Here is a 12,229-nt window from a genome sequence, read left to right as displayed (position 1 = left end):
ACTGTTGCATTCCCCCGATGGGCGGTGGGTGAGTACATTGCCTGCTGTGATACCGAGCCACACAAATCAGAGTAGCCCAAGGTTCAGTTCCTAGTGTGTGATCTCAGCCAGGGATGTCGGAGTTAATCTCAGAATCCCTGATTTATAGATGGGGCCGGGGGTGGTGTTAGAATGTGCGAGTTCTGATTACTGTCCTCCACCAAAATGCACCTACAAAGGACAGCGGGGGAGGATTGGACACTGATATTTACTGTCCAGGATCACCATGCGGGACGGGAAAGGAGAACTGCCTGAGGAGCTGCAGCTCTACCTGCCTCCTTATTTTCAGTAAAGGAGAGAATTTAAAAAGAAGACAATTAACCCTTGTCTAGTCCATTTATCCTCACACACTGCAACTTCACTTCTTCAATTCAGCTCTCCCTGTCCTGGTTCTCACTCCGTGCGCTGGCTCTTTCACTAGTGCAACTGTTTAATATCTATCCTTCCTAGCTCTTTCGACAGACTCCTTGGACTGACTCCCTGGTGTATCTGTTTTATATCTTTCCCCGCTTTTAGTTTCCCCACCCCAACTCTCTTGAGGTGACTTTTTAACCCGAGTGAACTCTGTATCTCGTTGCCCCGGTTCTTTGTTGGAGTGACCCTTTCACAGGTGGCTCCCGGAGGGGTGGGGGGTGGGTGGTTCCAGTTCCTGCCGTGGACTTTCTGACTATAACTGCTCTGCATGAATTTTCTGTCCCGGATTATTGCTACCACAAAAAGAACCCCTCATTTTTCCTCCACCACGCATGTTACTTTATATAGGCTTCGCCCTATTGGAGGGAACAAACTCCTCCCTTGTCACACTCGGATTGGTGGCATAGCCCCGCCTCAGGGGCGGTCCTGTCACAGGCTGCGGTCCCTGTGTGGCTGCTGCTGCGGTCACTCAGTGCCAGGGCCGGCTGATTGACGTGGCGGCTCTCCGCGTCTCCGCCCCCCACTCAGCACCAGCCGCTATTTGAGTGTGTGGAAGTGAATCTTGTTGGCAGAGCTTGGGACCTAAAGCCTGGAGGTACGGCGACTTCGCTGCAACAACAACACCAACAGCTCCTCAACATACAAGGAACCGGGTGTCACCATGAGCTCCAAGCTCAGCCGCGCTCTCTGGATTATCTGCGGGTGCCTTTCTTTACTCAGCACCATCCTCACCCATCTGACGCAGGCTGCAAGAGAAGGTAAGAAACGGGGGTGGGGGGGGGGTTGCAAATGAAGTCTTTCTCCTCCCCCTTTCCTGAAGATGTTGCCTGCGTGACCGATTCGCTACTTTGGGACGGGACAGCACAAGTGGGAAGCTCCCGCCGCCAGGCTCCCTTCAAACTCCGGGCTCTGTCCCTTTAGCACTGAAGGCAGAGCCGGAGGATCCACCGAGCTATCGACTTTAATGGGGAGAATGTTGTTGGTCATGTTGAATTAGCCACGTTTAAAACATTACAGGCATTCTACATTTTTATATCCCACGACAGATTCTGTATCACTTGATTTTGGCAAATTACAGAGGAAACACAAAAATCCGTTTTACCAGGCAAAGTGACTGAATAGGATCACCATGTTTGGACACACGGCCCACGATTGTTATTCATTCACGTTTAATCTGGGAGTGTATTCGCCGCCGATTGGATTGAGTGCAGTGGGCAATATATAAAGCTGTAACCCAAATGATAATCGGGATGACTCCCAGGCTGCGGTACAGGGTCACAAGTGCGAGTTTGTGGAGCTTCTCAATCGCATCCCTGAACCGCAGAAAGCACGGCAAACCGTGCAAAGACAACTGGATACAGCCAATGTGCAATGTTTTAATGTTAATGCCGGCACTTAACTGGGGGAAATCAGACCTGAGAGGAGTTGGGTGAAGCTGAGTTTTCATCTCTTCACTGAGAAGCTCCGAGCTGTTAAAGCTGTGAGCTGTACTTTTTAAAAAAAAACTTTTTCTGAATGTCCTGCAGCCCATCTCCCGCGCTGCAGATGTGAGGAACGGCGGGTCCTTTCATAATACAACCGCTTCATCCCAAGAAATATCCAAATGTGCTGCTCTTTGGAATGGGAGACTGTTAGTTTTGACGTTGTTGAGTTAAGTGGGCTGCCGAGGGAGAAAATGTAGTTTACAAATATCGATTACACCCATTACTGTCTTGCCGATAAAGCTCGGTCACACATGTCCATTCCAACACCTCTCCTTCCAGATCTTTTCACACATCTCTCGTCACCAGCGCCGAGAAGTGCCGCAGTCTTACAGTAACGGAATGCCCATGAGAATAGATCTAAATACACGATAAACTTGTGTAAAGTTGATGCTGGGCAGCTCGGAGCAGAGCAGCACCGCGAAGTGGCACTGAGTCTACACCCACCAAAACTGTGGGTGAGGCACAGGTAGAAAATATATGAAAACCTGAAATCGCAACAAGTTTGAATGAAATGTATACTTGTCGAAAGATACATTACCATCAGGAAGCCCTGTCCTAGGTAGCCCGCCTGGCTCACCTCGCATGCATTACATTGTTCGTCTTTGGAAGGGTTTTCTACCAAAGTTATTATCAACCTTAAATCTTTCCGGGCTGGGAAGATGTGCCGCGACCGCGCATTGATGAGCAAAGTAAAATCGAGATTTTTTTTTGATGCAATGTGGTGTAAAAGAAATGTGATTTCCGATTGCAAAATGAATGTGTAGTTTGCCGGCGAGGGTGTTTTAACGCGGCGCTTTTGCCCTTGCTGTGTGGCTGGGCTTTGCGAGACTGTGCCAGTTACCTGTCGCTTGGAGGCGGGCTGCAGCTTCTGCTCGCACTGTCTTACACCTGAACCCAGACACTCAGCACTCGGCCTGCCCACTTGGACTGACGAGACAGCAATCGGCAAAGAGCTTCTCCAAGTGCCTGTAAAAAAAAACCTTTCTCTCTCTCTCTCTCCCAATACTGTCCTGGTGGCAACAAGAAACTCGTTAATTTATTTTTAATTTCATGTCGGGTTCATCCAGCCCTTACACTGATCAGACAGAAAGAGGCAGCATGTAAATCTAAGTAAATATTAACTTTCTTCAAAACACCGAGGCCAAATTACTAGAAAGGGGACACGAGAGCCTCACAATCCATACTAATTCATATTTAGTGTGGATCTGTAAAAAAAATGTCCGAATAAAGCAGAGCTGAGCTGTGAGGAAAATCAGCTCAGTACTAACCTGCCCTCGGCGCTTTTCCGCCACTTTCACTGCATCACAAATTTCGTTTCCCGACTTTAATGACAATTTAAAGTGACGTTGAAATAAGTCTTTTTTTTAAAAGTTCGTTCTAAGAATATTTAAGATGTCTTGTGCCGCTCTCTGTGAAAAATCTATCACAATGGGAGAATGCCCGTGATTGACGCCTATCGGACAACTGCTGCCTGACGCCAGAATCGGATTCCCTTTCGATCTGAAAGGAATGACCGCGTCTAATGATCCCTCAAAGCAACGTTCCCAGAAGAAAAACAGGCAGCGATTTCTCGTCAATGAGAGAAAAGTTCAGCGGGCGAGCGGTCTCGGTTCAAGCCAATAGCTTTGGCATCTCCCCCCCCCCCCCCGCCTCTCCCAGTAAATAAAGTCGGATGGCCGAACACACACCATGTAGCGGTGATGATGAATTTCTGTCCTCTCTCTCGGGATCGAGGCAGCGAAGCACCGCAATTTGCTGTTTAAGGAACATAACGCACGAATTTACGTTTTTATTTCACTTGAGTGGTTGTTTGTTTAAATGTTATTAATAACAGACTGAACGGCAAAAAATGTGGTTCTAATATGCAAAGAAAAACCCGTTTCAAACATACGCATAGAATGCAGCTTTTATAGACTTAATTTGATATTAAACGCTGCCTTTTAAAATAAAAGCTTTAATTGCCCTTGTTGACGCCGAAATAACTTATATTGGCGGCCGTGCATTGTTTGGGTTAATATTGCTGTTTAAAGGGTGCATATCAGACAACACAGGTTGATCCAATATAAACCTGTTTTGTGTTTGTCTAAGTAGGTGACTACAGTTTCACTCTTTTCGTGTGATTTTTTTCTCTCTCTCTATGGCAGTTATTTTGCTGGATTCCAAAGCACAACAGACAGAGCTGGAGTGGATCTCGTTTCCTCCCGATGGGGTAAGCCTCATGTGTCTAAATAAAACCCTTTTCAAATGACATGCATTACCAACGGCACAGAACGCTAACCTGAACATGTGTATCCTTGCCGTTGGCTCGGAATTTCAGGAGGACTTCGGTGCAGTTCATTAGAGTGCCTTTTGTGTCCATAGCCCCGCCTCAATTAGCGAGGAGATCGACTGTTCAAAGTCCTTAGAACTAATCTAAACGAGGATGGTGCTGTATGTAACGTGGAGCGGTCAGTCGTAAATCACACGATCCAAAGCGTAGATTATTGAAGCGCCAGTATCTGGGATAAATGGAAATTTACTAAATAGCAGTCAGTTGATTTCCCAGACATACACGAACACTTACATGGTTCTGATCTCCCAGTGTGATCTGTTGATCTTTCCTTTGAACTACTCATTATGACAGAAATGAATGTGCAATTTTGGTTTGCTTCTGGAAAATTTTTCTGTGACTAACTTCGCTAGGACTGTACTTTTTGGGCCAATTAATTAAAATATATTTCATATAAAATGTATTAAATATTTAAAAAGGAATAAAAAAATGTCAAATATATTTGTTAACCAGCTGGCTAAATATATAACAAAGGAAAATGTGTAGGTGCGCTTAAATAAGTTGAAATCTTTAGAATATATTTTGGATAATAAGACAAATAGGAACTTCAGTTACCAGTGCTGTGTAGTATGTAACTGGACTATGATTGCAGGTTGTTTAGACTTTGTCCTAATTTTTTTTCTGATTGAATTATGCCTTGTCGATACTGTTGCCTGCGGGTGGCTCTGGGAGAATTTCATTTTCACCCCAAATCAACCCCATTGCCAGTTCTGGATCACAGGTTGGCTAGAACCTGCTCTACTCTCATAAAATCAATGGTGTTTACAGGGTAATTTTGGAATTGGATTGCACCCGAAATGGAAAGTGTTGTGCTCTGTAAATTACCATGCAAATGATGTATTAGTTAATGAAAGAATGGCTTTTGCAGAGAACACTTCTTGCCAATCTGAGTAATACTCTTTGCTTCAATTATGTTGATTCTCTTGATACAAAGTAATTTAACAATTACAATGCATTCCTGTATATATAAAAGCCCATGTGACTTTGTTCTTTAATGCATCGATCTGGATATAGTAAAGAAATTGAGAACATTTGCTGTTAGTCATATGTTTTATTTCCATTCACATTTTTTTTACTTAGCACCTCATTGAAAGTTTCTTTGCACAATGCAACATTGCATATCACATCTTGCCAGAGATTGGGCATGTTTGCAGCAAGGTCATGTAAGTCACAGAACAAAAATACCTGAGGTAAAGTCTCAAACAAACTAAAATAATTAGTTTTGATTAAATCAAGATATATAAATCACTAGTATTGAAGAATTTCTGGATTTAGTGAGTGCTACCTTTCGATGTGTGGAGTTACTTTGTGTTTGAAAATTGTGCACACTGTCTGAGAAAGTCAAAATGTTTAATTAATCCAGATAAACATGATGCCCCACTGCTAATTAATCAAGCTGACAAAGATGGAAGATCATAGGATTTAACAAACGGAGATGCTATGAATTAGACAGCAATTGGCTGTTTTGTAATGCAGTACAATTTGTTTAATGTTTCAACAGCAAAAAAGTACATAGGACAATGAGTAGAGCTGTTTCATGATAACCAGTGAGACCTAGACTGCATAATTATATTTCAATTGCCTTTGATAAATTTGAATTTTGTCCTAATTAAGATGAGACATTTTAATACTAATAGTGGAATATTTTATTCATTTCTTGGTCCAATGTCAGCAGCATCCACTCAAAACCCAGGTAAATTATAGATAGAATAACTCTGCCAAGCAATATGCCTCAACATGTTCACCAGCTTGAATTTTCTCACCTCCGACCTTTTATAAGGCAATTTCCTGAAGAGGGCATTTTTTATGCCACGTGCCCACACCTCTAAGGCACTATGTTCAAATTCACCCAAGTTCGTGCTATATAAAATGCTTATAGCACAAAAAGAGGGCATTTTTGTCCCATCAGACTGTGTTATATTTAAATCCGGGTTACAGAGATGAAAAGGCAATCTACCAACTGACTACACCATGCATAAATAAAGGCTTCCTGCTATTCGCAAGGCCTTTCGGCATTTCCATTTTCAGAACTTTTCCCTCACAACAATCATATTTCAAACTTCTGATGCTTTCTATGTGAATGGGATATAAAATCCTTGGCTATATATGAGAAGGCAGTTAATTCACCTGGCACGACAACATAATAATGAAGGCTGAACTTTCACTTGGCTTGTACCCTGCAGTCAGGTATCCAGCAGAGGTTCTTTTGAGAGCCTTACAAATCTTGTGATATGGAATCTGCAGAAGGACTTCAGTAACAGAGTGTTTGACTGAGGTAAATTAATGTCAATACTTCGGACATTCCAGAAGTTGTCTGCACCATTTCAGGGGGCTTTTCATAAATGAGATTTAGAAGGGATTGTTATTTAGCTCTTCAGAAAGGTTTCAGTTTATCTTCGAGGCAATCAGATAAAAGGAACCCTACTTTGGCAAAAGGTGGTTGTATTGAGTGGCTTTGTTGTCTGAGCTTGTCTCTTTAGACTGTGTTTTAGTCAGAACATTCCTCTCTGCTTGCTCTGGTTCACATGACAGCCTTTACTGCAGTTACTTCGCTTACTACCAACAGGTAATACTTGGTACTGTCATTCTTTTCGGCTTGCCTGCTTTCCTTTAATTTGAGCCTACTTCTCATTCAAATAGTCACTATATAATAGTAAAAGCAATAGCAAATTAGGCCTTACATTTCTGTAGTTTACGGAGAAAGGAAGTCATCAAGTAGGTATCCTGCAGGAGCCCAGTAAAGATAAAATGTGGATTAAGCCTGCATGACTAATAGACTACATAATGTAATATTTATGACAATTTGAGAACATTAATTTGTACAAGTGTTTCATCTATGATATCAAATGTAAAAATACAAATAAAGCTCGATGGGCAATAATATGTTGTGACTCCACCAATACAAAAACAAAACATTGCCCAGGAAAGTCTCTTATGCATTAACTATCTTAGTTTTGCATTATATTAATGAAAATTAACCTTAAAATCTGCAGCTCCCAATTCCCTGGACTATTAATAGGCTGTGATTAAAATATATATATTTTTTGGGAATCACTTTGTTGTCTATTTAAGTTGCCATAATTATTTTTTATAAGTATTTTCCCTGGTTAATGACGTAGGATACATTTTAATTTAACAGCTGTACCAGCTGTCAGACACTTTCATAAAAACACAGATCATCGGCTGGTCCGTTCTGGATTAATTAAACTGGAAATTGACAATTAACTCATTGTGAAGTGGGATTCTACAGATTGTCTTTACATTATAAAGTAATAACCTGTTTTCAGTTGGCCACTTGTATAGCACACTGACTCTAAAAACAAATGGAGGCATAAAGTCCAAGCATTCGGATAGACATAAATGGATGTAAAATCAGGCCCTGTGCAAATAAAATTAGGTAATCTCTATATTGCAGGACATGGAAAGTTAATGGAAATTTAGGATAGGAACAGGAGAAATTAAATCCGCAGTGATTCATAAATTAGTTTCTCTCCCGTTACAGCTACGAGCTACAGAAGCTGAACTTTGAGAACAAATGTTCCATATATTCTCATTTTGTAAGACACACTTATTCCAGCAGGGCTCAGTGTTTGAAAGTGTGTGTGGTTTTGTGCACTTGCCCCATTCTTCTATTTGTGTGACTGGTGGAAGCTAATGAAGAGCTCTGGATGTGGAAACCATATGCTCATCAATATTGATCTCAGTCAGAAAATATCTGAAAAAAATGACTGTTCAGGCCATGATTAAAAAATAAAGTGCAGGTGAACCTCTTTGTTTCCTACTTATGCCTGGAAAAAATAATTATGAAGCTTTTTCAGGCTGCAGTTAGAGAGAAGCGAATGAACTTTGAATCTGTTATACTTGATAGGTATATCTAGCCAAGGTTCAGAACACATTAATATACTGTAAAAATATAAGTTTAAAAAAAATATCCTGCATTCTACTTTCTGAGGTGAAAAGATGAGAATTTTGTTTTAAAGACCACGGAATATCTTTCAAATAGCCCATTTCATTTCCTGCCTTTTTTAATCCAATATTTTTTTGCCAGCCTTTTATCTCCCTGCTGAAAATATCAGGGTGGAATTTCCTCTTTGCAGCTGGAAGTAGGTGCTCTGCAATGAAATGAGGGAAGAAAAAGGGCTTAGTCCTGTAATGTCAGGTTTCTGTCCCCACTGTCCTGATCCAGAAGCACATTGGGCATAAATGTCAATGGGCCAGGTACAGCTGCAAATCAGTCATTTTACCAAGGTGAAAGGGGCATTGCTGATATCCCACCTCACTTTCTGCATCACGCTGCCTGGAGAACTCTGTTGAAGAAAGGTGGTTCCGGGGCCTGCTCTGAGATCCCTGTGGTCTGGAGATTCTATGTTGCCTCAGAGGAAAGCTGAAAATCAAAGAATCTAAACACATGCCAAAAGATTTCTAGGTTTTGAGCTCCCCCATCCCCAGTCTCTCAAATTTGTAGCTGTGCTTCGATTCTTTCCTTAATTTTGTAGTGCAAGGCCTAATCAACAATGTAATCTTATCAGGCAAATGGCCATACAGGAAAATTGCATGCTCCAATCCTCTGCCAGATGTAGTGCACCCTTATGTACCCTCTTAGGCACCTAGCACACATGCACTGGTGACCAATGGGTTCGTCAATGTCCTGTTAGAGTAAAGTTCCATCTGCACTGGTTTTAGTATTTTGCTTAAGTGGCCATCATTTATACTTGAGGCTTGATAGTGAGTGTAGTAGGTGCTCCAAATGCATGGCACATGACAGTCAAACTCAACCCTGTTGTCGTTTGACCTCCACATATGCATTTTTAGAATAGAACTTTAGGTGGAAACCCAGTATGTTTAGTCTCACCTTGACCTCGAGATATTGAGGTCAACTGTAGCACATTGTCAATGTAGTCATTGTCAAACTGATGATCACCTAACAGCATAGACTGGAGATCCAACTTATGTCCCCTTTGGTCTGCATGGAGTAGCTGCTCTTTGGATAAATTCACCTAGCCTTTCATAGATACATTTTTACAAATTGCACAGCAGTAAACTTTCAAATAATAAGCATTCCAAAATAAACCAAGAAGTGCAGTTTATGGACAGACCTGATAATCTAGGTTACTGCAGTATTGAGCAGTTAACTGCCCTTGTTTGATGTGGAGGGAATAAAATGCACTTGCTTAGGGGGAGTCAGAGCCACTTGATGTCTTGCTGCTTTGCCCAAAAAAATGGATGAATATTGAGGATATAGAGATTTTAGGGCCATTTAAAATTTTGTAGTCCTGGTGTAGAGAGTTCTATGCTAGAAATCAGATTGGGAATTTGGCACAAAGGCCAGTGGGCTTTGCAGGATCTTCCATCAGTTGAAATCAGTATAAAGAAATTCTCCTGGGGCAGGCTGAGTTCCAGAGCCAAATTCCTAATTTATGCTCTTAGCGGGCCCTTTAGTCACAGGCCCCAGTCAAGGTCACCTCCACTTGAAATGTAAATGCTGTTTCTCTGCACAGATGCTGCCTGACCTGCTGGATATTTCCAGCATTTTCTTCAGATTTGCAGCATCCGCAATATTTTGCTTTTGTCAGACTGTTCGGTGAATTGCCATAATATAGATTTACCCTGATGCTTCTTTAAATGCAAAGCACTATCCCATAGGGAGAGTGTAAAAAGAGCTTGATGATGGTATTACCTAGTAGAGTATTAGGTGACATTGCTTTGATTAAATTAATTTTTTAATTCATTCATGGGATGTGTGCATCGCTCCAGCATTTATTGTCCATCTTTAATTGCTCTTGAAAAGGTGGTGGTGCATTGTGTTGCATTTCTTGTTGGAAGCTATAGATGTTGTTGAGTAGTTTGGTGTGTGTGGCTTTCATCTGGAAGTTTTTGTGTGATGATCCCATTTTAGAAGCCATTCACAACACATTGATAGTAAACTTTACATCTCCAATACTCCAAACCTGCCCAATCTAAAACACAACTGATTCGTCAAGGACAGAAAAGAATTTATAGTGTTTCACATTGCAGTAGACACTCCTGATTTTGTCCCTTTTCAAGAGCTCTCGTGTGAATTTTGTTTCTTTTTAATGTTTTAAAATGCAGATTTGACAAAGAAACAAATAATGCATTTTTTGGACTTTTTGTTCTCTGTTATTGTTATGCCATGGCAAGGTTACATCTTGTACTGTTGTCTTTCAGTGGGAAGAGATCAGCGGAGTAGATGAGAATTACATTCCTATTCGCACGTACCAGGTATGCAGAGTAATGGAACCTAATCAGAACAACTGGCTGCGGACTAACTGGATTGCAAGAGGCAATGCTCAGAGGATATTTGTGGAGGTGAAGTTTACCCTGAGGGATTGTAATAGCATTCCAGGAGTCTTGGGGACATGCAAGGAGACATTTAACCTATATTACTTTGAAAGTGACTCAGAGGCTGGCTGGAACATTAAGGAGAGTCAGTACCTCAAAATAGATACTATTGCAGCTGATGAAAGTTTTACACAAGGGGACCTTGGGGAGCGTGTAATGAAGCTTAACACAGAGGTGCGAGAAATCGGGCCTTTGTCGAAAAAGGGATTCTACCTGGCTTTCCAGGATGTGGGAGCCTGCATTGCCCTGGTGTCTGTTCGTGTTTACTATAAAAAGTGTTGGTCTATTGTGGAAAATTTGGCGGTTTTCCCGGACACAGTGACAGGGTCTGAATTTTCATCCCTGGTGGAGGTGCGTGGAACGTGTGTCAGCGATGCAGAAGAGGAAACAGAAAACCCTCCTAAGATGCACTGCAGTGCAGAGGGTGAGTGGTTGGTGCCCATTGGCAAGTGCATTTGCAAAGCAGGATTTCAGCAGAAAGGGGATGAATGCGAGGGTAAGTGTTTCATTTTCATGGAAATGGTACACCTATAATTAATAAATAAGTCCTGAAGCCCCATCTCAAGAAATTAAATGTTACAAAAAAATAAGAAGAGAATTTTATAAGAATCAATCTTAAACTTTTAGATTGTTGGACATAATTCTAAACCAAACTCAAGTTGTTGAAGTGCTTGATTCACAACAAACATTTCTTTGTGGATAAAAACAAAAAAACTGCGGATGCTGGAAATCCAAAACAAAAACAGAATTACCTGGAAAAACTCAGCAGGTCTGGCAGCATCGGTCTGTCGAAGGGTCATGAGGACTCGAAACGTCAACTCTTTTCTTCTCCACCGATGCTGCCAGACCTGCTGAGTTTTTCCAGGTAATTCTGTTTTTGTTTTGGATTTCTTTGTGGATGCTAGTTCTAGGTCTGGATGTCAAACAAACCCATTAGTGCATTAATGAAATGACTTTTATTAATTTCTGGCTACGATGCTAAATGAAGCAACCCATGGTGTTGGATCAGGAAGAGGAGGGCAATGTGATGCCCAGTGTGAATTCTGAAAGCATCCAATTCACACCAATCTTTCTTGGATTGTGCTGCCTAATTCTCTGCTTGCCAGTTTACAGAGAATTGCATGACCATGCCAAACCCCCTAAATTCTAAGTGGAAGGACAATATATCAATGTGCAGATGGAAAGTGGAGAAAAGCAATAGAAAAGGTAAATACACATTGTAAAAATCAAGAAAATAGCATTTCAGGTTTAACTTTTTAACTTGTTAAAACCCCCCTAAATAATTATGCTCCTGGTCCCAAGTTCCTCACTAAATTTTTCCAGTTCTCACAGCCAATCAGGTCATTTTCCAACATCTATTACAGAACTAAAGGCCGTGGTAAAATTATCCTGCAAACTTCACTGGTATTAAAGATAATTAATTAATTAATTAATTGATTGGTTTGATGGAAGTATTCAAAATCATGTAAGGTCTGGACAGTGGGGATAGCGAGAAACTATTCCCATTGGTGGAAGGATCGAGAACAAGAGGGCTCAAATTTAAGGTAATTGGCAAAAGAAGCAATGGTGACGTGAAGAGAATCTTTCTCAAACAGCGGGTGGT

General features: G+C 41.4%; 1 protein-coding gene across 3 annotated transcripts in view; it reads left to right on the top strand.

Annotated features, from left to right (window-relative positions):
• The first annotated feature begins 1,014 nt into the window (after positions 1-1,014).
• Positions 1,015-12,229, top strand: part of epha7 (eph receptor A7) — a 317,267-nt gene continuing 306,052 nt past the window's right edge. For all 3 annotated transcript variants that reach the window (XM_041187949.1, XM_041187948.1, XM_041187950.1), the window contains exons 1-3: positions 1,015-1,211; positions 4,082-4,146; positions 10,453-11,122. In XM_041187949.1, the coding sequence (XP_041043883.1) occupies positions 1,115-1,211; positions 4,082-4,146; positions 10,453-11,122 (832 nt within the window). In that variant the 5' untranslated portion in view covers positions 1,015-1,114. The remainder of the gene's footprint in view (positions 1,212-4,081; positions 4,147-10,452; positions 11,123-12,229) is intronic.

Source organism: Carcharodon carcharias, chromosome 5 (assembly GCF_017639515.1).
Source record: "Carcharodon carcharias isolate sCarCar2 chromosome 5, sCarCar2.pri, whole genome shotgun sequence".
Classification (NCBI taxonomy): Eukaryota; Metazoa; Chordata; class Chondrichthyes; order Lamniformes; family Lamnidae; genus Carcharodon; species Carcharodon carcharias.
This window is presented reverse-complemented; position numbering and strand designations above follow the sequence as displayed.